At 45.1% G+C, this 27,702-nt stretch overlaps 1 protein-coding gene across 1 annotated transcript; it reads right to left on the bottom strand.

Moving 5' to 3' along the window:
* Positions 1 to 2,147: 2,147 nt before the first annotated feature.
* On the bottom strand, positions 2,148 to 26,233 carry LOC117882134 (T-cell immunoglobulin and mucin domain-containing protein 4-like). The gene is made up of 10 exons (XM_034780129.1): positions 25,941 to 26,233; positions 20,813 to 21,157; positions 17,575 to 17,802; positions 16,290 to 16,370; positions 13,206 to 13,286; positions 12,748 to 12,867; positions 7,651 to 7,706; positions 5,549 to 5,639; positions 4,192 to 4,231; positions 2,148 to 2,693 (listed from the first exon to the last, which is right to left on the bottom strand). The coding sequence occupies exons 1-10, from the start codon at positions 25,987 to 25,989 to the stop codon at positions 2,561 to 2,563; spliced, it is 1,224 nt and encodes a 407-aa protein (XP_034636020.1). The 5' UTR covers positions 25,990 to 26,233; the 3' UTR covers positions 2,148 to 2,560.
* Between the last annotated feature and the right edge of the window lie 1,469 nt (positions 26,234 to 27,702).

The raw sequence follows: 27,702 nt of genomic DNA, 5'->3' as shown, positions 1-27,702 counted from the left end.
GCAGCCAGGTTGCATAACGGGCCTCTCAGGCCCAGATTAACCCTTCCATTCCCTCTGTGGACTACGCACTCATTAAAATGAACCAATAAATAGGGCTTCACTTAGTGACTATTCACTGCCCAACCTTCCCAGAATCAGGGCTGAATGTGTCATTTCTAAAGGGCCCAGGGACTCCCATCAGTACTTTGGAGGCGATGCTCTGCTCTGCTCCACTTACACCACTTGGGCTGTGCAATGGGGAATGGAAACCATCCCCAAGCCCTTGCTTGGGTCCCGCAGTGGGTTGGTGGGGAATGTAGAACCCCAGTGGGTGTAACTCAGTGGTTCCCAAACTATTCAGGGTCATGCCCCCCTTACCCCTCTCTATGCCCCTCCCCCCTGGAACTGGGGCCAGGAGCAGGGCTGAGGCTTGGGGGAGGAACATGGATGGGGTAAGGGGGCTGCAACTGGGGGTGGGGCTGGGAGTAGGGACGGAGCCAGGGGCCAAGGCTGGGGGCAGGGCCGGCCCCAGTCACCAGCAGAGGAAGCTCATGCCTGGGGTGGCACATGCTAAGGGGCAGCGTTCCGGCCATTCTGCCATTCTTGGAGCGGCACAGTCACAGTCCGGGCAGACTGGTAGAGCCGGCCCTGGCGGGGGGTGGGACCAGCAGCAGGTGTGGAGCAGCGGCCAGGACACAGTCATCAGGGGCTCAGGCTGGGGACGGGGCTGGGGGGCTAAGCCACAGCCAGGATGTGGTCAGGAGTGGAGCTGGGGGCGGGGCCACAGCCAGGATGTGGTCAGGGGCGGGGCTGGGGGCGGGGCCACAGCCAGGATGTGGTCAGGGGCGGGGGACACAGTGAGAGGTTGGGGGCGGGGCGAGGCATACTGCTGGGAGCTAGGGCAGCAGCTGGAGGTGGGGTTGGTGCAGAACTGGCCTCCCTCCTGACCTGCCGTGGGGGCTAGTCCAGGCCCTGTTGTGCCCCCCCCAAATGTTCCTCACTGCTCCCCTCAGGGGGTGCGCCCCACAGTTTGGAGACCTCTGGTGTAACTGATTCACACACTTCAGTTTTAAAGTCTCACGGTGCAGCCCAGGGAACCCAGTTTCAATTTGTAATGAAATACAAATTGTTATTAACCTAGGCACATTTAAGGCCATGATGTCCAGCCCAAGGGACACAAGTAGCCCCGATCCACAATTTGGTCACATCTGATTTAGACCGTCAGCAACCTCATCTCTTAATTTTTCTTTGATTCTGCAAAAGGAATAAGAGTTAATGTTTTGGGTTTTTGACATTGCAAAACTATTAATCATCCAGGTTAGTTCTTCTCTTTATTATTGCTCACGCCACAGCATGTATTCAGGCAGTCAGGTTAGGAGAATATAGAGAACGGTAAACTCTATTTCAGCAGTAATACAGCACCCCCTGACTTCAAGTGGTTTCCATCACATACAAGGTTTAGAGTTTAGTTCAATGGCTCTCAGCACCCCCACTACATAAATTGTTCCAGCGCCCCTGCTGTTATTAGTAAATAAGGCTCAGATCCTAAGCATATGTGTAGTCCAGTTGACTTCAGCAAGATTACTCATGTGCTTTGAAGTTACTCATAAGCAAGCAGTTCCAGGGTTGGGGTCAGGGCCGGCTCTCCCGCCCCCCCCCCCCCAGCACGGCAGGGGAGGGCGCCGAGCCCGGCTGCGGGCCCGCAATCCCTGACCAGCCGGAGCGCCGGGGGCAGGGGGGCGAGCCCGCCGCGGCTCTGCTCTCCCCGGCGGCCAGAGCGCCGGGAGCAGGGCGGAGAGCTCAGCTGGGGCTCTCCGCCCTCCTCCCGGCAGCCAAAACGCCAGGGGGAGGGTGGAGAGCTCCCGGCGGCCAGAACGCCAGGGGGAGGGCGGAGAGCCCCCGGCGGCCAGAGTGCCGGGAGGAGGGCGGAGAGCCCCTGACGTCCAGAGCGCCGGGAGGAGGGCGGCGAACCCGGCCAGGGCTCTCCACTCTCCCCGGCGGCCAGAGTGCCGGGAGGAGGGCGGAGAGCCCCTGACGGCCAGAGCGCCGGGAGAAAGGCGGCGAGCCCGGCCGGGGCTCTCCGCTCTCCCCGGCGGCCAGAGTGCTGGGAGGAGGGCGGAGAGCCCCTGGCAGCCAGAGCGCCAGGGGGAGGGCGGCGAGTCCGCCGCGGCTCTCTGCTCTCCCCGGCGCGGCCCCGCTCTTGGGCCGGAGCGCTCCGCTGCGCTGCCCCCCTCCAGGCGCCGCCCCACGCACATGCTTGGTGGGCTGGTGCCTGGAGCCGGCCCTGGTTGGGGTTTAAGAGACTAAGAATTCTGAGATGCAAGCAATGAGTAAAATATCTTCTAATAGAGGCCACTTTATCCAGCAGTTTTAAAGATGTCTCAAGAGGAAAAGGCCCAGATCCTCAGGGCATCCCCTGGAACTTAGGTGCCTAAAAACCTTTGAGTAAAATCTGCTTCTAGGTTTTACAGTCCCCACAGTTCAGGTGTTTGGATCTGGGTTTTGGTTTGAACCCATCAGTATTTCCAGGATTAGCCAGGAATTAATCCTTATTTTCCAGCCTAGCATGAAAGAGCCTTTTTTAGATGCTGGATTCCACAGGATCGTGACATGTTCCCTGTGATACTGAATGGCCGTCAGGTATCTGCTGCATTGTCAAAAGGGTATTCTCTTCTTCTACTCCGTTGGGAATTTGTTCTCCAGATAAGTCTGAGCTGTAACAAGAAGTGCAGATTATTATTGGGGTAGCAAACAAATACATGGGCCCATCATGGTGGGCCAGATCCTGAGATCCTAACTTAATCTTTGCCTGGGCAAATTCCTATTGAAGTTTGGGGAAAAGGAAACCATTGGGCCAGATCTTCAGCTAATGTAAATTGGCATCTCTGCATTGTCGTTAATGGAGTAATGCCGATCTACACCTGCTGGACCATTTCCATTAAAAAAAAAATTAATGGAGATATCCTATCTCCTAGAACTGGAAGGGACCTTGAAAAGTCATCGAGTCCAGCCCCCTGCCTTCACTAGCAGGACCAAGTACTGATTTTGCCCCAGATCCCTAAGTGGCCCCCTGAAGAATTAAACTCACAACGCCGAGTTTAGCAGACCAATGCTCAAACCACTGAGCTATCCCTCCCCCCACATTAAAGTACAGGTTAAGAGAGGGCTTCAAGTCTCAGGCTTGTAGGTGTAAACTGATCTCCATAGGGGATCAGAAAAGAATTTCCCCTTCTCCCCTGTTCAGCACAGTAGAATTGGTTATGTGCATGATAAGGCGGATGGCTGGGGGCCGTCTTCCACTGAAAATTCAGCTACTGACTACTGGTAAACATCTGCACTTGATGTGCCAATGGTCAAATTGTTTACAGACCATCCTCTATTCTGACTAAGCAACAAAACATTTCAGAGTATGGTGAAACGATCAGAAATCTCAACTCCTAAAATGCATAGAAAGGAATTTGTGTCAATGGGATCCAAAGAGGATGCTACACTGCACAGTAGCTGTGAGATAAACCCCTGTTACGAAGAAAGAATTAGAGTTGCCTCACTCCACTATTGAGACCTTCATCACGCATAGTATCTTCTTTTGCCTCTTTGGCATGAACACCTCTTCACTGTGGACTGAACATGAAACTCTTATGTTGTCATGTGTCAGCAGAAGAAACTGTTTTCCTGGTTGGGCACAATAATGGGCCAGATTCTGCCTTCGCTTGCTCTGGTGTAAATCATAACTCACCCCATTGAAGTAGCTGGAGTTATACTAGTGTAAAAGTTGTGCAAGTCAGAGGAGAACCAGGCCGGTTGTGCACACCAGATTCTCTTCTCTCTCGTTTACCCCAGTGTAATACCAAAGGGATTATTCCTGATTTACACCCATGTAGCAGATCAGTCAGGTCCTTATGTGCCATTTCCTCAAGGTGTTCGATCAAATCCTGAAGTGGGTTATTTAGTTCACTGAACTGAAGTCACTACATGACATCAAGCACCACCATTAGCAGTTCTTCAGTGTTCTGGCTGTCTATTTGTTACTCCATTAGGTGCAATTTATAAGCAGCAATGCTGGATTGTCTGGAGTAAAGTGGTCTGGAGGTCAGTGTTCTAACACAGCATGTGCAATCTGTCCTGCTCCCATTGCAATCAATGGCAAATCCCATATTGCCTTCAGTAGGATCAAGCTTGGACCCTTTCTTGGGAAATGACAAAACAGATTACCTTTTTATCATATGCAGTTGATACTTCCTCCAGCGTTTATCTAGAAACAAAGCAGTGCTAATTAGAATCGGACAAGGAAAAAAGCCTGGATCCAGCCCCAGCCTACACATCTACACTGCTGTTTTTAGTCCCACAGCGTGAGCCTAAGTCAGTTTACCCCAAGCTCTGAGACTCGGTGCTGCTGGATTTTTTGCTGTGTAGACGTACCCGCAGTTATACCGGCCTGTGTCGGGAGTAACTCCAGTAAACTCAATGTATTTTCACACGTGCTAAACCTGTGTCAGTCAGATCAGAATCAAGCCAGTTACATGCATGTGTGATGAATGGACTTTGGCTTCTTAAGAGGTTTCTTCCTACCACATCACGGCGGGCAGTGAATTCCTCCTAAACTCTTCCCGTCCTGCCTGTCAGGAAAGCAAACCTCCACCAAACGAACAGGGGGACATGATCTCCAGGGGAATAAAGTACACTGAAGTGTTTAAAAGTCAACGCACATGGATACGTGTGTAAGCAGTAATGTTCTGGAGTGAAATAGGTTCATTGCACTTGTACAGAAAAACGTCACCAGTGCTGGTTTTACTGGCTGCCAATTCATCAGGATTCTCCTCACTCGTGGAATCAAGGTAACACCGTGATAAGGTTAATTCCCCTAGCCTCTTGCACGAGAGATCATCCTTTTGATAAGCAATAAGTACTGTGAGCCTCATTCTCTTTTCACATTGCTTTTCCATTACATGGGTGTTACTCCATTAACACCACTGGGAGAAACAGGCTCTGTATAGCCACCAAACTCTGCTTCAATTGAGTCACTCCAGATTTAAATCACTGTAACGGAGAGCACAATTTGCTCATTGTACATATCTATATCTCGAACTGCTTCCAAGAACAAATTCTGTAGTTTTCTAGTGCTGTTACTTATGTATTAAGCTTAAGTTTTTAAGCATCCATTTCCCTGTGTCTGGATTTGCAATTCAACATCAGCCTTCCGTTATGCATCTCCAAAATACCTTCAACCTGATTCTCCTCTTTAACGTCAGTGGTGTTACATCCGTGTAAAACTAGCATGAGGTTAGAATCGAGTTCCTTCTCCATAGTGGGTTGCTTATGACCAGACCCCACTTTTTGCCCAGTTTTCACTAAATAAGAACAAATTGTTTTCACATATTTGCAGGCAGCAAGAATCAAAAGCACTCAGGCAATGAACAGCAAGATATAATGTATAGTTCACATCTGCCTTGTGTCAGCAATTCAATATTTCAATTCAATATTTGGAGGACAGAAAGATGCAAAAGAGATCCACATCAGACCAGCAGCCAATGCGGAGCATTAAGATGGACACCTACCCTCAAATACTTACATGTCAATAACACTACCAACAAGAATGTGAAGAGAAGAATGACCGTCACTACCACACTGATGATTACTGTTGGAATTTCATTCTGTAGGTGCTAATGGGGGGGAAGAAAGCAGAAAAGACTTTTAAACTATGATTTTTCTCTGGTAAGTTTAATTGAGGTCTGGTTGGTCTAACCAATAAGTACTCTGAAATGTCTGCAATCAGCAGGAGTTTGCAACGTAAATTTCAGGATGGATTTTCTGAGCCTTCCTCATGAATACTGAAGAAAAATCAGGAATTCTACATGCAACTTTGTGGTATGTTTTGAAAGGTAGTTGGAGTGTGTATTGTGGTAATTCCAAGCTTATTTTTGTTTTGCATAAGTTGGAGATTTGGCAAAACCACAGGTTGCTTTTGCAAAATCTCCTTGGGTGGGTTTTGGTTAAGCAGACCCCAAACCCAAACTAGGCCTCAGTTTATCTGAACCCACAGGGCCAGATCCTGGCCCCCATTATGAAATGGTTGTCTCTCCCAACCAACAATATGCAGTGTTGCTTTAGCCATGTCGGTACCAGGATATTAGCTAGACAAGGTGGGTGAGGTAATATCTTTTATGGAACCAACTTCTGTTGGTGAGAGACACAAGCTTTCGAGCTACATAGAGCGCTTCTTCAAGTCTGGGAAAGGTATAGATCTGTGTAGCTCGAAAGCTTGTCTCTCTCATCAACAGAAGTTGGTCCCATAAAAGATATTACCTTAACCAACTATAGATTTTTAGACTTCACTAGCCAAGAAGGGAAAAAGTCCGATTCACAGGTTGTAGCACAAAGCCATCAGTGAACACCACTGGCTGAACCTCAAAGATGGGTTACCTGGTATTTGTCCCTTTCAAACACTGCCCTGTTCCCATGGAAGCAGACAGAATGGTTTGAATCTGAGGAATTTTATCTGCAAAGTACATGAATATTTTATACAGTGAGAAAAATTTAATTCTGGAACAGAGGGGAGGCAGCAAAGAATCATGGTGCCCAGCACATCTGGAACCAGGGCCGGGTCCAGCTTTTTTGCCGCCCCAAGCAGCGGCAAAAAAAAAAAAAAATAAAGCCGCGATCGGCAATTCGGCAGCCAGTCCTTCCCTCCGAGAGGGACTGAGGGACCCGCTGCCGAATTGCCACCAAAGACCCGGACGTGCCGCCCCTTTCCATTGGCCGCCCCAAGCACCTGCTTCCTGCGCTGGTGCCTGGAGCCGGCCCTGTCTGGAACAGTTCTGGGGTGCGAGACCGGAGAGGCATAGGAACTTTTCCTTGCCACTCACACAGCCATTGGAATCTGATCTTATAAAAATCTGTGTGTTGCAGTTGGTCAGACTCAACATGACACACACTCTAGCCCTCTCCCCTTTCATGTCAGGTCAGCTGGTACAGGTCATCCACACACAACTGATCTGTAAGGACAAACTAGCCGAAAGGCTGCTGTGTGGAACAGTAGAGGACAACAGGTAGGTGACATGAAAAATGGCACAACACATCAGCCAATGTTTCTTGCACCTTCCTTTGAACCATTTGGTTCTGATCACTGTCAAAGACAGCATACTGGACGAGATGGACCATAGGTCTGAGCCAGTCTGGGAATTCCTATGTTCCCATGTAACAATTTTAAACCACCTACCATGCTACTTTGCAGGCAGTGTGAACTTAACATAAAACACTATTTAAAAGACTGACAGGTCAGGCAGGCTGTTAGCTAATCAGACATTTCTGAGCAGGGCTGGGCTAATAGCAGATTTTTGAGTTCTGTGGTTGAGCTGAAAAATAACAATCAAAGCAATAATTTTGTTCAACTCAAAATACATTTTGGAAGGTTTTGTTTTGTTTTCCAGGGTTTTAAAACTTTCAGTTTTTTACATTCTGGCACAATATGTCTTTCTGAAACTAAAGGCAAAATGTTTTTGACATTTCCAAAAAATAGATTTTAAACTTTTTTTTCAGCTCAAACGCTTCATCGAATATGACCTAAATTCACAAATGGTTTCAGTCAAACCAAATTTGCATTTTTTGGTGGAAAAACTGTTTGCATGAAAATTTTTGCCCAGCTCTGCTTCTCAGACTTAGAATAGTTTTTACCTGTGCTGGATTATCTACACTTTCCTCCGACTGGAGTTTTGAATCTTTTGAAGTCTCTGACAACAGAAAAAGCAGAGAATAAAATGAGTCTGATACCCTTGTCGAACAGAACCTAACTATATGAAGTCAAATTTGTGAAGGTCTTATTCACTGTGAGTAAGCATGTCAGAATCTGGCCCCAAATAAAAAAGAAGCTTTAAATTGTAGGATGAATCTCATTCGTAGCTTAGGAATGGCAGATATTTATCAGGAAATGTGTCAATATTCATCAGGAAAGGGTGAAGTCACAAGAACTAACAGTGAAAAACAGCAGAAAGAAACTTACCTTCCTGTGTCGAAATTTTCACTCCGGTGAGCATGCCAGTAAATCAGATGTGGTGAATAAGGGCTAAGACCATTCATTTTAATTTCTGTTAGAATTATGTGTTACCACGGTAACTTGAAGATGCTGATACGATTTAAAATATCACAGGAAAAATCTGTAGTGTCAGGTGTTTTCCCACAAATGCCCCTGCAATTATATTGCAGCTTGATCCGTCTATCTGAGTGTCTATATGGTTTTCATTACTAGGGTATCAGAGCATCTCACAATCTTTAATGCATTTATGCTTACAAAAGCCCTGTGACATAGGGATGAGGTATTATCCCCATCAGTAAAACTGAGGCACGTGCAGACTAAGTGACTTGCCCAAGATCCCACAGAAGTTTTTGGTGGAGTAGGGAATTGAACCCTGAATTCCTGAGTCATAAGTTAGTACCCTAAGCACTGGGCGGGCTTTCCTCCCTTGCTCTTAAGCAACATATAACCAAACAACGTTAAGCAATGTTAAGAGAGCCTAACATGAAAGTGCAAACTGCTGTAATATGTAAAAAGCGAACAATGTTAAGAACCATTAAGAAAGGGATAGATAATAAGAGAGAAAATATCATAATGCCTCTATATAAATCCATGGTACCCCCACACCTTGAATACTGGGTGCAGTTCTGGTCACCCCATCTCAAAAAAGACATACTAGAAATGGAAAAGGTACAGAAAAGGGCAATACAAATGATTAAGGGCATGGAATAGCTTTCATATGAGCAGAGATTAAATAAAGTCTGGGACTGTTCAGCTTAAAAAAGAGACAAATGAGGGGGAATATGACAGAGGTCTATAAATCATGACTGGTGTGGAGAAAGTGAATAAGGAAGTATTATTTACCCTGCACATAACACAAGAACCAGGGGTCACCCCATGAAGTTAATAGGCAACAGGTTTAAAAGAAAACAAAAGGAAGTACTTCTTCACACAACACACAATCAGCCTGTGAAACGCATTGCCAGGGGACGTTGTGAAGGCCAAACCTATAACTGGGTGGAAAAAATTAGATAAGTTCCACCAATGGCTATTAGCCAACATGGTCAGGGACGCAACCTCATGCTCTGAGTGTCCCTAAACCTCTGACTGCCAGAAGCCGGGACTGGACAACAGGGGATGGATCACTTGATAATTACCCTGTTCTATTTATTCCCCAGGAAGCGTCTGGCACTGGCCACTGTCAGAAAACAGGATTCTGGTTTAGATGGACCATTTGTCTGACCCAATATGGCTGTTCTTATGTAGTTTCTTTAGCTTGTAAAATAAGGAAACTGTGGTCCCAACACAGTGAATTTCTATTGCATCACAAAGTGCAATGCTCTGCAAAGCTTTGTTTGCTCATTTCTTATTTAAACCATGTTCACAGTGAACTTTAAATCACGCCCTGGTGATATAGTGCTAGCAATGGACTGGCCTTTGTTTATAATGGACCCAGTTCTGAAAGGTGCTGACGTCTTAGAGTTGAGAGCAGTAAGCTCCTCACTTAAAAAGAAGAACAGGAGTACTTGTGGCACCTTAGAATGTTTATGCTCTCTGTATGTGTGTATATATATCTCCTCATTATATGTTCCATTCTATATGCATCCGAAGAAGTGGGCTGTAGTCCACGAAAGCTTATGCTCTAATAAATTTGTTAGTCTCTAAGGTGCCACAAGTACTCCTGTTCTTCTTTTTGCGGATACAGACTAACACGGCTGTTACTCTGAAACTCCTCACTTAAATGCCTCACAGGATCGGGACCCTTGTGATTAAAGGGCAGCCCACTGAACTCAATGCGTTACTGGGTTGGGCGTGTTAATATTCTAACAGACTGCTGCCGTGACATTACAGATCATGCTCGGAAGGCAAATGTGTGATATAAAAAGTAACCACATGATCTATACTGGCAAAAACATGCTGATGCCTGAATGAGTCACATGCACATTCACCCGTACATAGAAAAAGGCTTCCTAAGACCACATGTGTGGTAAGTGAGCGTGGGACTTCACTAAATGGTAACTTAACTGACTACCATTCTAGACTCAAGCCAATCAATGTGGTGAACAAGATATCATCCGTATTTCAATTTATAATGACGATTTAGATGGATGTGAGGGAACGTTTGTTCTTTAGAATTTAATTACTGTGCTGAATATAATTAAATTTGTTATATTAAAAAATGAAGCTGTGTTTTTATGTATATTAAATCCCCCATTGTGGACAACAGTTTTCCTTGTACTTCTGATATAATATTCTGTCCTCTTTGCTCCCCCTCGAACTGTTTCCCTTTGTATTTATCTTGAATGAAACAAAAATAAAATTTTTTAAAAGACTGGTGAGTGGAGCAGTGGAAAGGTAGCTATTAAAAAGGGACCCGATTCTGACTTGACTTACAACTCCACTGCTTCCGGACTGGGCCCCTCCTAATACAGAAGGTTTTATCAGTTGGGGCCTGCGTCTAGCATTCTTCTGATCCAACTTCAGGCTACTGCGTTCCACCATCTTGGAGTTCATTAATTCCAGAAGCACATTCCTCCAGGTGCTGCTTTTGCAGGAATATACAACAATGAATGAAATGATGTGTGATGCTTGTCATTAAAACAGTAGGGAGCAGTTTGCAAAACTGGCCTCCTAAATTACACATGCAAATGTAGAGTTCGCCAGTTTACGCGGGAATTTAGGTGCTCAGTTAGGTGGGGATATTGGATTTGTGCACGCAGGTCAGCTGGCTAGGTTTGAGCATTTAGCCCACAGAATTTGAAATTTTTGTTTAGACAGAGAGATCAATTTCAATCCTCGCTTTCACTCCAAGATTTCACTACCAATGTACTAACCTTAACTTATACCATGCTTAAAGGGCAGTTTGCTTTTAACCAATGTATTGCGTTGAACACATCTGTTCACAAAGGACCTAATGCAATGGCATGATAAATGGAATTAAAGCCAGCGGCAAAAATTGGCCTCTCGTTTTGTATTCGATATCATTCAGCTGCTCTTCCGTGTTTTGTCACTTACCTCTACTTCACTCTGTTCTTGGGAGAAGTAAGTCATAATTCCTTTGAATGGGTGTGTGAGAGTGTGACTCATTTAAACAGTGGTGTGTTGTTTGCTGGTTCAGGCTCTGTGGTTGCTCTTGATACCACACTGTTCCATTTAGAGTTCCAGCTAGAACATCAGCAGGGCAGCCCTTTTGTAAAATAATGTACTCAACACACTAACACATTGACTGCATTTCCTCCTGCGTTGGGTCAGGGCCATCTGTGCTGGATTCCCATCCCGATCAAAAAGCAATAGTCATCTGATTTCTGGCATACATTCCTCCTTAGCTATACTAAAGAGGCTGCTCTAACAAAACATGCCTTCAGCAAAGGACCAGTTATCCAAGGACCTGCTAAAGTAAATGAGAACCATCAGGAGACATAGTACCCCAGTAGGCAGAATACTGCAGGTCTCAATCCAGCAGTCCTGCTACGTGATAAATACCAGTAGTGGTCATGAGAATGGCTTGGATCATTGTATTTAATGTCAATAATGTTCTCCCTACCCACAGAGCAATCTTTTTTTAGGTATATAAGAAATAGATGCACTTTTATTCAATCCTTGTGACTAGCAGGTGGAAAAAATGTGGTCACTGAAACAAAATGGATGTTTAAAAAAAATACAAAATGTACCACCAAAACCTAGAATTAATTCAAATATTCCATTCTCATAACACCAACAAGACAATTCAAAGAGCGGGCATTATGGGTGTTCACTAAAACAGAGAGATCCAAATTAGCTATCAGATTGAGTCTCTAAATATTGGACAGGCACTAATTAAGGCCCCATAGTTAAGTTAGGAATAGCCTCGTGGTATGAAATAAGAGATTCCTGTACTGGCCGAGCGAAGAGGGGAGTGGGGGCACACGGAGCCCCTGGCATGGGAGGGAGGATGGGGATTATGGTATGGGGGGAGGGGGAAATGGAGGGTACATATAGCCCTTGGCATGAGGGGCAGGGGGTGCAGAGAGTCCCTGAAATAGAGAGGGATGGGAGTGTGGCACACAGGTAACTTGTGGAGGTGGGCATGGGGGGGTGCAAGAGGCCCCTTGTGTGTGGGCAATGCACAGCCTACAGAAGCAACAATCCCACTTCTCCTTTCTACAGGTTGTAGCAATACACTCAGGGACAAACAATGCTTCGCTGGAGTCGTGGCGGGGAGGGGCTTGCCATCGACTTCAGTGCAATCAGGCCTTTGCCCTAAATGAATGGCTTGTGAATTTAAAACTGCAACAATAACATAGACAGAATAAATGTGCCTCTGAACTGCTCAGCAACCACCTGCAGAACCGTGCTGTGCTCCACAGATTAGGCTGTGGAGTGCAGAGATGAACTATTTAACCAGAAGATGGTACAGGCCATGCATCTATATTGGATTTCCTGCCCCAACCACAGGCTGTCCTTATGAGGAATAAAGCAGTGTATTTTTCCTAAGGGCAGTAGAAAGATTTGAATTCCATGGGTCATATTCGGCTCTCAGTCAGATAGCTTTCAGTGGAGTTACCCTGCACGTACACCTGAGAGGAGGGGCCTCTCCTTATGTCCCTGTTCTCTATTGTTTGTGCAGGATAATATAAAAAAATGGAACTTCTCAGCTTTCTTCCTAAACTGCCTGTCCATCCCACTTAATTAATCTCCACTGACAACTCCACTGTCCTCCGCAAACCCATAGACACCTACAAGGCTACGGCAAATATAAAAATTAATTATACTCTCCAGACCTTCACTGAGTTCCTCTTTCACCGAGTCTCCCGCAGGTGTCAAGGGAAATGTAGCATCAGAAATAGCATTCACTTCACTCGCCTCAGAGACTGTCTGGACCATAACTGGGGGAACTGTCCCTGGAATTAAAATAAACAGAAACTTCTAACAGAGTCCCAGGACTCCTGGGGTTCACCCCAGATTTCAGAGTTTTCACAATACAGTAGGCCTGTCCTGTTATTTTGCTGAAATAAGCTGTGCTACATTTAATCAGTATGCATGAGTAGCATGCTGAAGTCAGAGCCACTGTAACAAAGAGGTCCAAATACTGTCAAGTCACTTTCCACAATGTATTATTTCCAGCCACTGATTCCCCCTAGAGCAGACCACACCCAGATCAAATCTAGCCACCTTACAGGATAATTTGGCTCATTCCCTGGAAGGCACTAGCATGTAAACATGGCGACATTCTCTCTACCTGTAGCAAATGGATTGTCTGTGGATGTGTGAACATGATCAGGCCTCACAGTAGATGTTTGGACAGTGGCAACTGCAGTCACTGAAACAAAGCAGAAGAAGACAACAAGCTAAAATCAGTTCCTCGAGTAAACATTGCTTGGGAATGCAGAAGCTCAGAAGAGGAAGGACGGCAACACGTGATTTCATCAGTCCTGTGGCTGCCTTTCTCAGACATGGAATGCAGAAGGAAACAGACAGAGGGTAGGTCTACACTGCGTGAAAAGATCCATAGCATTGCATCTCAGAGCCAAGGTCAACTGACTTGGGCTGGCAGGACTCAGGCTGAGGGGCTAAAAATAGCCGTGTAGACTGACCTGGGCTCTGAAACTTGGCGCCACCGTTTTTTATTGCAGTGCAGACATTCACCGAGTGATCTGATTATGGAGTTTAAGCTGCAATGTTTTACTATGTTTTTCTACTCCAGCAAGGTGCTTTGCAGACCATTCAGAACACGGGTTACCACTTACAGAGTAAGCATTTTCACATGTTCTTTGCACTGGATCAAATAAATCACTTTAGGCTACAGCATGGGAGAAGATATCATTCAGTGGTTCCCCCAAGTAACCTAATAAATGTTTCATCGATCAGCTTAAAAATGATGTTTTGTACTCCAGTAACATCCCTGCAGAGCAATGCCCAGCTGATGGCGCATAAGGAAGGAACGTGGAAGGTACAGGATGTAGGCCTGGGCCCAAAGTGCGAAAGGTAGAGCTGAATATGGAGCCAGCCCTGGATTTCAGTCTAGCCACAAAATTCAGATCAGAGTTAGATTCAAACATCTCATCCCCTCACCCTGCTACCTCTGAACCTTGATGGTCCTACTAGCAAAGGCTATGCAGAACGCACCTCTGGTGCTTTGCCTCCATTTCGGATGCTGAAAGAACGAGGGGCTAAAAGCTCAGTGTGATGCTAGGAACTGTGTGGGCTGACTTTGTGGGTAAGCTGCTCCCACACAGCTCTACCCATCGCTACTCAGTCCCGATTTGCAACACCTCCTGCTGCTCAAGTTCTTAGCCTTTCCCAAACAAAGCCTGCCAATGGGGGCTAACGGGCTATGAGACTTAAATGAATATCCACAAGGGCCAGCAAACTCCTGTTCACTTGTGTCTTAATCAGGGAGGGAGCTACAAGGCCGGAACAAATGTTTCCCTCAAAAAGTGAGACAGCGTTTTTAGAAAGCCCATGTTCTCCTCAGGCATCAGCTGTGTCTGAAAAAAACAGGAAAGCAAAATGTGCCTACAAGAAGTGAATGAACCAAGAGAATTTCTCAGATCTGTTGTTCTTGGGGCCCTTGGGAGACAGTATGGCGCTAGCAATGGCTTTCCCAAGGTCAGATTTCCTCTTTTTTAAGCCCTTATTTGCTGACATTTCCACAAGTGGGCTATTGACATTGGGGAAAAAAAACACAGGTCACTTTTCTAAGTGTCACTCTTCTAATTTGACCTTTCTGGCAGCTTGTGAATTTTAACTGTTCTGTGAAAAAAAAATCCAGTGTTTGAATTTCTTTCATCATTTGTTTCAAATCAGTTTAACTGCGAAACTATGGTTTTGTAGGACTGAAATCACAGCCTCTATATTATTATCTGCAGTAGAGGAAAGAGTTGATGGTGCCTCATGAGAAAGTAATGAGCTCATATGCAAATAAACGTAGCAGTGAGAGTGTTGAAGTATGATTGGCCGGGTGAAGGAAGCATCCAGCGTGGTCAAACCTAACATGGCCTCGTTTGTTTAATTATGAGACAAAGGATCTATTTTGCATCCCAATTATTTCTACCTTGAAGGAGGACTGGAGGTGACATTATTCGAGGGTTGTTGTAATTCCCTGCTGCTTTCCGTAATCACAAGGAGTTAAATAATTTAGATAGGAGGGGACTGGTGTTGCCTACCTACTGTGTGCCACTGAATGTTCTGTGCTAGATCCAGTGTCAATGGGTGTTTTTCTTTGACTTCAATGGGCTCTGGGTAAGATGCTTCATGAGCCTGCATAACCCGCTGGTGAGTGTGTGGTACAGGTTGCCCCTGGGGCCGATCCACGCAAGCTGTGGCAGCTCCAACTTACAGAGGCTTGGCTCTTTAACTCAGGCTGTAGCAACTCATGCCTTTAGTTCTGGAGGTCCCTGGTTCAGTCCCTGGTGTGCTGGCCAAGAGGGCGGCTGCCACATTTGAACTGATGTCAGATCAAATCTCAGAAAGCAGTACCTTGGACCAGGACAGGACTCAGGAACAAACAAGGCCCGTTCCAGTTAGTGAAGTGGGGAACTGTTACAGCCTGACAGAGATTGACATGCATTAGAGACTCTACGGTAGTGAACTACTGGCCTCCAATTTCCATTGGGATACTAGAAACTGTGTGTAATGGTGCGTCGTCACCTCAAGAGTGCCCCTTGTGTCAGGATGCGGTGTTGCAGAGGTTTGCATCTCCAGCACCCCCTGCAGGCCTTCTGTCTTTGTGTGTCACTCAGCCCGCTGGCTGAGAAGCGGCTAGTTCAAACCCTTCCAGACTAACAAAATGTGCAAGTGTAGTCCAAAGTCCCAGAGAATCAACCTATCCTCTGGGCCACCTGTTCAACCCTTCCCATGGGTTTCCCCACCTTCCCTGGCTCAGGTATCAAGCACTGGCCCACCCAGCCCAAGTTTTCACAGGAACCAGCCAACCTTCAGGTTCTCCCTCCTATCTATAAGGCCCAGGTATCTGTTGAGTTCATCAGCTGATTGTCCTTTAGTCCCATGCTCTCTGGCTGACAAGTAATGATCTAATTACTGCCTCAGTGGCGTGAATGTGCCTAACTGGCCTTTAACCCTTTCTCGCCCATGATGTGGATTCACTCATCATACTGTGATTTCCTTATCAGCTGTAGCAATTTGATCTGAGTCAGCATCCACAGGGACACGTGATACAGATTGTTTCCAGATGATTAAATAACTATAAATGAAGCTTTGATACACATTCAAGAACAGCCAACACTTCTGGTTATGACGACTTGTCAGAGCTCTGAACCCAGTGATCAAATGTCTTCTGCACCTGTATTATTATCACACACACCTGTACTGAGAACACCTTCTGTAGTGAAAGCAGGATCGACATTTTCAGTCCTCTCGGAGATCAGTTCTGTAGTTGGTGATTCTGTAGTCATGGAGACAAAATAAGATGCTTAAAAAGACTATTTTTTTAAAAACATGGTGTTCCAAATTGCTGGTGCAATTTTGAGCTGCTAGCTAAATGTGGGTGAAAATTTGTAGACACCATTTATGTCTGCAGTTCAGGTGCCTAACTATGTTAACTTACTTCACTGGCAATTCTGGTGCATAGTCATCTAAATGCATTCAGCTGTGAGCATACTGAATTGTGCCTGCCTTTAACTGTGGGTACAAAGTTATGGATGCAGTATTGGAGGCCATTTGTGAAAATCTGTCCCAAAATGTTCATGTTACAATGAGTATCAAACAAGATAAAAACTGGAAAGAGTTGCAAGCAGCATTGTGTGCAGACTTCAGTCTGGGGAAATGAAGTCACTGACAGATAAAATTGGAGATAAACAAGACCAACATAAGCATTAAGAAAATGAATGAAAGAGCAAGTACTTTATCAGTGCTGCCAACTAATTAATAATAAGGCCCTGATGCAGGAATGCCCTGAAGAATGTGCTTCATTTTAAGTATGTTTGTGAGTCCCATTGACTTCATCAACCACTGCAGGTGCTTAAGCAACCTTCCTCAACAGGGGTGTTTTCCTGAATTGGGGCCCAAGTTAGTACAAAGACTAGAGTGGATCTGTTGTCCCACCATCACTCACTACCAGCCTCAGAGGCCCTCTAAACAAGAGGATCTAGTCTCCGGAAAGTCTCTAAGTAGCATGGGTGTTCACACTGCAAAGGTGCTTGAGGAAAACAAGAAAGAGCAGAAGGGAAGGGAAGTGGAACTGGACTTTGTCTTGTGGAGCAGGGAAGACAGCACCGAGAGAGATGTATGAATGCAACAGGGATAAGTGTATATGACACAGAAGAGTCAGCACTACTTCTGGGCACAGTGAAACCTACAACATTCATTCCTAAAGTGCCTTCCAGGAGAGAATTGAAGATGATGGAGTTACTGTAAATTTATACCAGTATCAGTGAAAAGACATCAAAACGAAACAAAGTTACATAAAAGTTACACACCAAAGTAGACTGAAAGCATCCCTCACTTAATAGATAAAAGAACAGGTAATTCATCAGCGTGTGCTGGGGTAACAGGAATGCTCCATATTAAGGTATGTTTTTCTGCCCTTTTTGTGCCAACCTCGCCATGGCATAGTGAGAGAGGTGCTCAGAGCCATCTGTTTTTCATACCTGCAGTAGGGAGAACGTGTTCTGTTGTGAAAAAAATGAAATCATCATCTTCAGTGCACGCAGAAGCTGTCTGAAAAATGGTTGTCGGGGAAGGAAAGGTTGTTGGGAGGGCAGTTGTGGTTGTCGTTGGGGGAGCAGTGGGTGTTGGGAGTGCACTACTGGTTATCAGGGGCGGAGTAGTGGATGTTGGGACGGCAGTTGTGGTTGTCTTTGCGGGAGGAGTGCGTGCTGAAATGAAATAAAGAGAAGACGGATCAGAACATCTTCAATAGAACTTAAGTAAAACAAAGCCAAACCATAACTGAATTTAAACAATCTATTTGCCAAAACTCTGAGAAGAGGCTGATGAACAGGTGCTTTAAAAGGCCAGTTAACTAGGTAAGAAATGAGTCCCAAATAGAGCTGGTTGGACAACTTTTTTTTTTTGCATGGCCAACGTTGACTTTTTGGGGTCCAAAAATGGACGATCCAAAAACTGAAAATTTACAGCCAAAATCCCTAAAGCCGAACATTTCTGGGTTTGGAATTTTCAGTTTTTTGATGAAAAATCAATTTTTTTCAAGGAAAGCAGACACTTTCTGTGAATATTTTTGTTAAGTTAAAAAAAAACCCCTCAATTTTCTGTCAAAAAAGAAAAAAAATGGTGAGAGATAACATTTGACCAGCCATTATCCCAAGTTGTGCTGTGACTTCACTAGTTCCTCCCCATGATTAGAGGCAGCTGTGAATTTTGTAATAGTTTTTTTGTCGAAAAATGCTGATTCATGAAAATCAAGACTGTTCACAAAACAGGATTGGGTTTGATGAATTTCCTGACTCAAAAAAATAAATACCTCCCCCCCCCTCAAAAAAAAAAGTGTTAAGAAAAGAACATTTCAAAAGAGTCAAAAGGAAACATTTTGATTTTTTTTCAAAATGAAAAATTCCAATCTTCCAGTTCAGAATGACTCTTCATTTTGAAATTTAGACTAATTAGATTGAAAAAAACAACAAGGAGTCTGGTGGCACCTTAAAGACTAACAGATTTATTTGGGCATAAGCTTTCGTGAGTTAAAACCTCACTTCTTCGGATGCAGATTGAAAAAGGTTTTAAAAGGTCAAAGTCAAAAAGAAACATTTCAAAATTTGCATAGCAAAATGTTTTGATTGACCTGAAATGGAAAAAAAAGAACAGTTCTTTGGTTTGTGAATATTTTCAAGATTTTGACTTTTTGTCCTGATTCAAGACAAGAAAAAATTTCATTCTTGAAAATATTCATGGGATGAGAATCCGTTTCCCACCCAGCTCTTGCATGATGAGGTAAGATTGTTCGCTCATGTATGCCTATACGTGTCCGCTCATAGTTTAGAGCACAGCACAGATCACTGGCCTTGAATGTTCAGTAGTCACCAAGCACACCCCTGTTTCTCTATAAAGAGAGACAAAGAGGGTGAAGTAATATATTTTATTGGACCATGAGTTACACAGAGCTCTTTGTCAGGTCTGGGAAAGGCACTCAGAGTGTCACAGTTAGATACAAGGTGGAACAGATTAACATAAGTAGTTAGAACATACTCTAAGGGACCATTCAAGATGAAGTGCCCCATTAACACTTCTGAAGTCATAGGACAAAAAGGGGGGGTCAGTGGGTTACAGATTGTTGTAATAAGCCATAAATCCAGTGTCTTTAGGAAGACCATGATTTTTAGTGTCTAGCAAAGTTATGAATTTATTCTCCCAGACTTGTCTTTTGGAAGTGTTGTGCAGGTTCCTTTGAGGATGAGGACTGAGAGGTCAGATATGGAGTGATCTCTTCGTGAAAAGTTTCAGAGTAGCAGCCGTGTTAGTCTGTATCAGCAAAAACAACAAGGAGTCCTTGTGGCACCTTAGAGACTAACAAATTTATCTGGGCATAAGCTTTCGTGGGCAAGAACTTACTTCATCAGATGCATGGAGTGGAAAATACAGGCGCAGGTATAAATACATGAAAAGATGGGAGTTGCCTTACCAAGTGTGAGGTGAATTTAACGAGACAATTCAACTGACAGCAGGATACCAAGGGAGGAAAAATAACTTTTGAAGTGGTAATGAGAGTAGCCCATTTCAGACAGTTGACAAGAAGCCATCACCTACAGCCTCCAACTAAAACCTCTTCAGCGCATCATCAAGGATCCACAACCTATCCTGAAGGACGATCCCTCACTCTCACAGACCCTGGGGGACAGGCCAGTCCTCGCTTACAGACAGCCCCCCAACAAGAAGCAAATACTCACTACCAACTACACACCACACAACAAAAACACCAACCCAAGAACCAAACCCTGCAACAAACCCCAGTGCCAACTCTGTCCACATATCTATTCAAGGGACACCATCATAGGACCTAACCACATCAGCCACACCATCAGGGGCTCATTCACCTGCACATCTACCAAGGTGATATATGCCATCATGTGCCAGCAATGCCCCTCTGCCATGTACATTGGCCAAACCGGACAGTTTCTACACAAAAGAATAAATGGACACAAATCTGACATCAGGAATCATAACATTCAAAAACCAGTAGAGAACACTTCAACCTCCCTGGTCACTCAATAACAGACCTAGAAGTGGCAATTCTTCTAGAAAAAAACTTCAAAAACAGACTCCAACGTGAAACTGCAGAACTGGAATTAATTTGCAAACTGGACACCATCGCATTAGGCCTGAATAAAGATTGGGAGTGGTTGGGTCATTATAAAACCTAAACCTAATTTCCCCAATACTAATTTCCCCCTACTGTTACTCACACCTTCTTGTCAACTGTCTGAAATGAGCCATTCTCATTACCACTACAAAAGTTATTTTTCCTCCCTTGGTATCCTGCTGTCAGTTGACTTGTCTCGTCACACTTGGTAAGGCAATTCACATCTTTTCATGTATTTATACCTGCTCTTGTATTTTCCACTCCATGCATCTGATGAAGTGGGTTCTAGCCCATGAAAGCTTATCCCCAAATAAATTTGTTTGTGGAAAGTGGTCACCCACAGGTGATACGGTGTTTTTGTCTTTTATCATTTTTCTGTGTGAGTTCCTTTGAGAGCATAGTGATCGGCTGGTGTCACCCACATAGCTGTTATTGGGGCATTTCTACATAGGTTTTTTTCTAGGCTTTGGAACTCTTTTCACTTTGCTACCACTCTCTAAGGTACATAGTCTAAGCCTCAATGGCAGAAGAATGGATTTCTCTCTACAGAGAGAGAAGAGAGTTTTGCTCACCTCTGTAAATCTGCAAATTCAGGTTTCGTTTGATATCATTGAACCATCCAGGGATCTCTATGCGACAGCAGTATGTCCCTCTGTCTTCGTGGTCCACATTCCTTATAGTCAGAGACACATCCCCTTTGGTGATAGAACCCTGGAGTTGGTATCTGCCAGACTGTTTAGATATCACCTTCTGCCCATCGGTGCGAACAATTTCACTGCTGCATTTAGATGACGGACAGATCCCCCGGCCCCAGCACATGACATGGAGGTCATGCGTTTCTCTAACGCTGTAGGTGCAGGGGAGCCTGACAGACTGCCCCACCTTCACTCTCACTGTCGTGTCAGACACACCGTGTGCTGGGGAGGAAGAGCAGGAAAAGCAAAGTCAAGACTTTTTACTCCATGGATACACAGCCCTGCTCCTCAATCTCACGCAGTACCGTATCCCGAGAACAGGACAGTCAGGTAAATATTTAAGTAAGAAGGGGAGAACACTCCTCTTGCCTTTCTGCCACGCACCTTGCATTCGTTATTTTGTTTTAATAGTGGAATAGTGACCCCTTTGGGTCATCCCAGTCTGAGCCCTGCCTGAGAGACCTTCTAAGATACCCTGGGAAAGGACATAAGCAAGTGTTATTAGCAAAGAAGATGGCAGCCTTCCCAGTCTTGACCAGAGGCCTGCATCTTGAAGTATATTAGTCTTTGCTCTCATTGTCCTGCAGTTGTGCAGTGGGATGAGCAGACTTATGACCACCAGAATGCTCCCTACTCAACCAACAAGGTGAGGAACACAGAGCCAATGGCTCCAGTGTGGGAGGAGAAGGAGTTACAAGGTGATGGGAGGTCAATATTCACTTACCCTGAGGGAAGGGCGGGGGACAAAGACAAGGAATGCTCCCATCTCTCCTGAACTGTGGAGAGTACTATTATTAATTATTATTATTTATTTTTTTCCAGGCATCCTGGCAAAGGAGACGCCCGAGGAGGGAGTACACAGCAACCATCTTTTAAAACCCGTGGGGTGCCAACTGGCGGGTCTATTGGAATGGAGATGATTTTACTTGCACTTGAGCACCGCAGATTCCACAGGGAAGCTGAGAAAATGGGACCCAGGTTACTCAGGAAAAAGTCTTTCACCTTTCAATCCCAGCCCCAATTGGTCTGAAAGTGGTTGTCATCTATTTGGTGACCAGGCGTGAAATGAATTTGGTAGTCTTACTCCATCCCCATCTCTGCCCGCCCCCCCCCAATGTTGTTATAATTGGATCTAAATGCCTGTCTCAGCAGTAAGCCCCAAAATCACCCCGGTGTGTCTAGAGGTGGTCTCTCCACTCAGGGTTGAGGTACATTGGCAGGCCAGTGCTAGAAACTTGCTCTGCCGTTGCTTATGCTGTGCCTGTTCTGAGAATAAATAAAAGTAGGTCTTCATTCTGTAGAGCTGGCTCCACACATATCCCCTCCCCCCCCTCTCCCCCCCCAAGTTATCAAATGGGCCAGCACCTTTCCTGGACACTGCATTCACCTGAATACCAAGCACACTGAACCGGATGCTCCTCACGTAGCCCACTGTAAACCTGGAGTAACTCCACTGGAGCGACACGGCAAGAGCCGGCTCAGGCTATCAGTGTGTTCAGCTTCACTTTGCGTTTATAGACAAACCCGTCTCATTTAGCCCTGGGTTTGTCTCCCTGCCACACAGCACCCCTGGCTGGAGGGCTGTGGGTGTGATTCTGAAATCAGAGCTAACCGGGATGGTTCTTTTAGCTAAGGGCACTATAATAAAAAAGAAGAGTTCACATATTGGGGCAATTCTCTACTGGCCTAACTCCATTGACTTGAGGGGACATTAGCCATTGGAGGATTTGGCCCCTCCTGTCTGTTCCAGGCTGTATGATCTGCCCCATGTCCCCTGAAGTTTTAATTATGATTTCTACCTTCCTGGTATTCTGTCCCTGGTCATTTCTAGCATCGTGTTGAACAAGGGCCATAAGGAGGAGCATGTCTCTCTGGGTTTGCCTTGCTCCAGCCCAGACCCTGCCCTGCATCTGGCCTTGTTCCTAGCCTGAGTACTAACCCGCCTGAACCCCGAGTATGCATTCAGGAGGGTAGCCTGAGCAACCGCCCATGCTACCCCCAGCTTCACGCCTATTTTGAGCAGACTACTGGAGCTGGGAAGTACCTCCCAGCGGCAGTGTAGATGTACCTTTAGTTCAGTTAAATAAAATCACACTATTGGCTGTATCTAGGGCCCTACCAAATTCACAGCCATGAAAAACGCGTCACAGACCGTGAAATCTGGTCTCCCTCCATGAAATCTGGTCTTTTGTGTGCTTTTACCCTGCACTATACCGATCTCTTGGGGGAGACCAGGGTTTCTCCAAGGAGTTGCGGGGGGGGTGGATCACAAGGTTATTTTAGGAGGTCACAGTACTGCCACCCTTACTTCTGTGCTGACTTCAGAACTGGGCGGCCGGAAAGCGGTGGCTGTAGGCCAGGCACCCAGCTCTGAAGGCAGTGCCCTGCAGGCAGCAGTGCAGAAGATGGCCATATCATGCCATCCTTACTTCTGCGCTGCTGCTGGTGGGGGCTCTGCCTTCAGAACAGGGTTCTCAGCCAGCAGCCACTGCTCTCCAGCTGCCCAGCTCTGAAGGCAGCGCTGTCGCCAGCAGCAGCACAGAAATAAGGGCAGCAGTACCACAACTCCCCCTACAAAAACCTTGTGACCCCCCCCCAACTCCTTTTTGGGTCAGGACCCCTACAATTACAACACTGTCCCATTTCAGATTTAAATAGCTGAAATCATTACATTTATTATTTTTAAAATCCTATGACCGTGAAATTGACCAAAATGGACTGTGAATTTGGTAGGCCCCTAGCTATATCTATACACAAATACTTCCATTAGGGGCTGATTCTTGGCCCAATACTCACATTAAGTAGCAACTACTCATATGAGTCCCACGGAGGTCAGTGTGCCTACCCAGTAAGTCTACTCCGTGCAATTGTTGATGAATTGCCCCCCTATGTTTAAAGTCATATAAAGGTCAAAACACAACTGAGCTCATAATTGGCTGCTCACACCATATTTATCAATGTCTCTTTTGGGTCATCGGCAGTGTTAGAACCTGTGGCCTCCAGTGCTAAAAGCATACACCTCTGCTACTTGATATAAGGGAGTAACTCCATTAGGGGGTAACTGTAATAGACTCTTTTCCTCTTATGTAGACTAGCTAGTAAAGGGGATGCAAAAATGCATATGTTTCTAGTGTGGGTTGTACGTTAGAGCTGGTTGAAAAAGGAATAATTTTTGCAAAAAAATCTTTACTTTTTTTGTTGAAAAAATATTGATTTTTTCCCTTCCAGCTCTATTGTTCATATTTGCTTAGAGCAAGTTAGATATAGCATGAGTAACAGGTTCTCCAGGGGCTGAGTTGATAAAAGGATAAATATTGTTTGACTTCTCACTCTGTTGTGTCGAAACCTGGCAGTTCCAAGATTTAACAATGCTGAGCTAGGTTAGATGGGTGAGAAGTGACTAATGGTCATTTTGACCCCTATGTTTCCATATAAAGATACTACTGACGCAACTACAAATGAAGGCCTAAAAACTGACTTTCTTTCAGGCTGAAGGAGTAGTGGGTAAAGGGGCCTCCTAGTTAGGTCAATAATGGACATGGTAATGGGTTAGAAATATTTTGGATTCCCTGTGGCTGTAGCAATCCCAGTGTGATTCTGGCTCAACAGAAAGCATCAGATACCCTGGAGCTAGGTTAGCTTGCCTGCTGAATCTCAATGGGACTGGTGAAGGGGCAAAATCAATTCTTGTCTCTCACTTGCATAATGACAGGTTTCAGAGTAGCAGCCGTGTTAGTCTGTATCCGCAAAAAGAACAGGAGTACTTGTGGCACCTTAGAGACTAACAAATTTATTAGAGCATAAGCTTTCGTGGACTACAGCCCACTTCTTCGGATGCCCACAAAAGCTTATGCTCTAATAAATTTGTTAGTCTCTAAGGTGCCACAAGTACTCCTGTTCTTTTTGTCTCTCACTGTTTTCTACCAATATCCCAATCTTTCCCTGGTTTTCAGATAGTGGTTTAAGAATATTGCAGTTACTGTAAGTATTAGAATGGCTACTTCATCCTGTTTGGCATTTTAACAGCTCTATACACCCTGGACAAAATTTCCAAACCTGGGTGACTAAGGTTAGGCTACTCAGTCCATATTTAGGCACCTAGGACAGAATTTTCAGAAGTGACTAAGTGATTTAGGAGCACAAGGCCGACTGAAAGTTAGACTTGTGCTCTTAAGGCACATAGGCTCTTCTGAAAATTCCCCCTAGATGCCTAAATATGGATTTAGGAGCCTAACTCAAGGCACCCAGGTTTGGAAATTGTGGCCAGTATACTACCCAGTCTCTCGAGTTTTTCTAATTCTCCTTGTAACATGCATCTCTTGTAGTCCTTCTGCACCAGATTTTACATGGAAGATAATTAAACATTTTGGGTGGGATTTCTGAAAGTGCTCCATGTTGCTATAACTCTCCTCCCACTTTACTTCCATTGGGAGTTTTACCGTTGACATTAATCTGAACAGAATGCAGCCACGGCAGAGAGCTTTATCAAATCCCACGCTTTGTCTCATTTTATAAAAGCATTACTCCATTAATATTTAAACCTGGGGCTGACAGCTCAGCTCAGGGCAGGCAGGAAAAGTTAGATTTACAAAAAAAAAAATCACTTCTGTGTTGTTGTTATAGTTATCCAAAGCTATCTTAATAACCAACAGAACCTACACACAACTTTTGCATGTAAAGGGAAACCAAACAGAACATCTGAATAATTAATAAACTGTTTAACTAATACATTCTTCTGCATTGGCACTAATTCAAATAATTTTTACAATCTTCTAAGAGGTCACGTATATATTTACAATCTTATATGTGTATAGGGATATACTGTATATACACATACAGAAACAATGAATGTGAGTCACGTACATGTTTACAACCTTATACGTGGCTAGGGGTGTATATACAAATAGAAACAATGAATACCATTTGCTCTGTAACTTCCCAAAAATAAAATGAATCTCACTTTGTCTTCGGAAGACATACACTGGTAAAGCAAGCAAACACTCACCTATACACAGCTGTAGCACGATCCAGCGAAGCAACAGGGAATGGGCCATTCAGGCTGATTAGAAACTCCAGGAATGTACCAGAACTGACAGAAGACCAGCCCGTACACTTTTCAGAAATGCTGAGTGAGCCTGGCTGTAGGATAATTTCTCTTTTTTTAGGCTTTACATACTGCAACCGCCTCTTCTCCAGTAGGAAGTAATCCTCCTCTTCAAGTCCTTCCACTAGCTCCTCTTTGCACAGGGTATGAAGAACAAAGTTCCCTGTCCTTGCATTCACAACTCCTCAACCCAGTCTATGCCTCTGACCTGATCTCTTTCTGAGTTTCCTGGTCCCCTACATTGTGCCAATGCTGCCTTCTGCTTGATGACCCCTGCATTTCCTCCTTCGGTCTCCATACTTTCTTCCGTGGCATTCTCCATGCCTGGAGGGCCTCTCAAAACCTGTTCAGCAAGGCACATCCTCACCTGATTCAAATCCCTCCTCAAAACTCTTGCCAGGTCACATATGAAAAGAAACATTTTTGCTCTTTTTTTGACTAGGTGACAGAGCTCTGGTTTTTGGGCCTTGTTCTCAGAGATTCACTTACCTCAGAACTTGTCTCACAAGAGAATGTACGGCGTGGCCTTCCAGTTTAATACTACAGGCTTGGATTTTCAAAGCCTCCAAAGTTCCATAGCCCCCCCAACTCCCATTAACTTTCAATGGGATGGGGGTGCCTAAATCCCTTAAGCTCGTTTGCAAATCTGAACCGCAGACTATTAAAAGCATAGCAGGCGTATTTCTGTCAACACTGGTGTGGTGGAAATTATTGCTCTGCCACGGCTTGGGTGAAACCTCGTTGTGACTAGTGGGCATAGTAGCCGCTCCTCATTCAGGATAAATGTAAAAAAAGCAATTACGCTCCTTTCTGGAATACAGAGCTGCCACAATAGGACCCACCACCCAAAATACTGGCGACAGGAAAGACCTGTCAGGAATCTTAGCTATGTGGGTGGAGGGCTGAATGCAAATGCAGGGGACGGGGTGTCGTTTAAGGGTGTTGTGTGAGACAGCGCAGCAGATAGGTGACAGAAGCAGACAGAGAAGACAGCAAGGAAGCCCCAGACACAGCCAGAGAAGCACTTGTAGGATGACCCTGAGAAACCAGCTGAGGCCATGTTTACACTATGAGGGAGGCATGTGATGCCTTGCTTGGGGACACACAGTCATGCTAGCCCTCACTGGCAGTGTAGCTATGGTAGCACATGTAGCAGCTGCAAGTACAAACCTGCCTCAAACAAGCGGGTCTGTATCCAGCACAGTCCCACCATGTCTCTGCTGCCACAACCCATTCTACCGTGGCTACCCAATGAGAGTCAGCGTGTGTACACAACCAGGGGAATCACACACCTAGCTCGTAATGTAGATGTAGCCAAAGAGAGAGCTTCTGGGTAGAGTGCTGGCTGAAGAGAGACTTGGAACTGTGAGCAAACTGCCTCCTGCTGTTTGATTCATGCTGTAGCGGAAAGAGAGAACATGAGACATCAGGCCTTGTATAAGAGGCCTGGTATGAGGCCTAAGGCAGTGGTCAAGTCCGGCTAATATAAAGCAAAGTAGTGGTCAAGCCCTGCTAATATAAAGCAAAGTTAGCAAAAGTCAGGCTGTAGGCAGAAGTCAGAGCGCAAACTCACAGAAACTGGCAAGAACAGGGCTGATATTGCAAAATAACAAACATTCCTGAGAAGAGCTAAGCACAGGACACTCATGCAAGCACATTCCGG

Source organism: Trachemys scripta, chromosome 8, assembly GCF_013100865.1.
Source record: "Trachemys scripta elegans isolate TJP31775 chromosome 8, CAS_Tse_1.0, whole genome shotgun sequence".
NCBI classification, from domain to species: Eukaryota; Metazoa; Chordata; order Testudines; family Emydidae; genus Trachemys; species Trachemys scripta.
The sequence above is the reverse complement of the archived record's forward strand: the minus strand, read 5'-3'. Positions and strand labels throughout refer to the sequence as shown.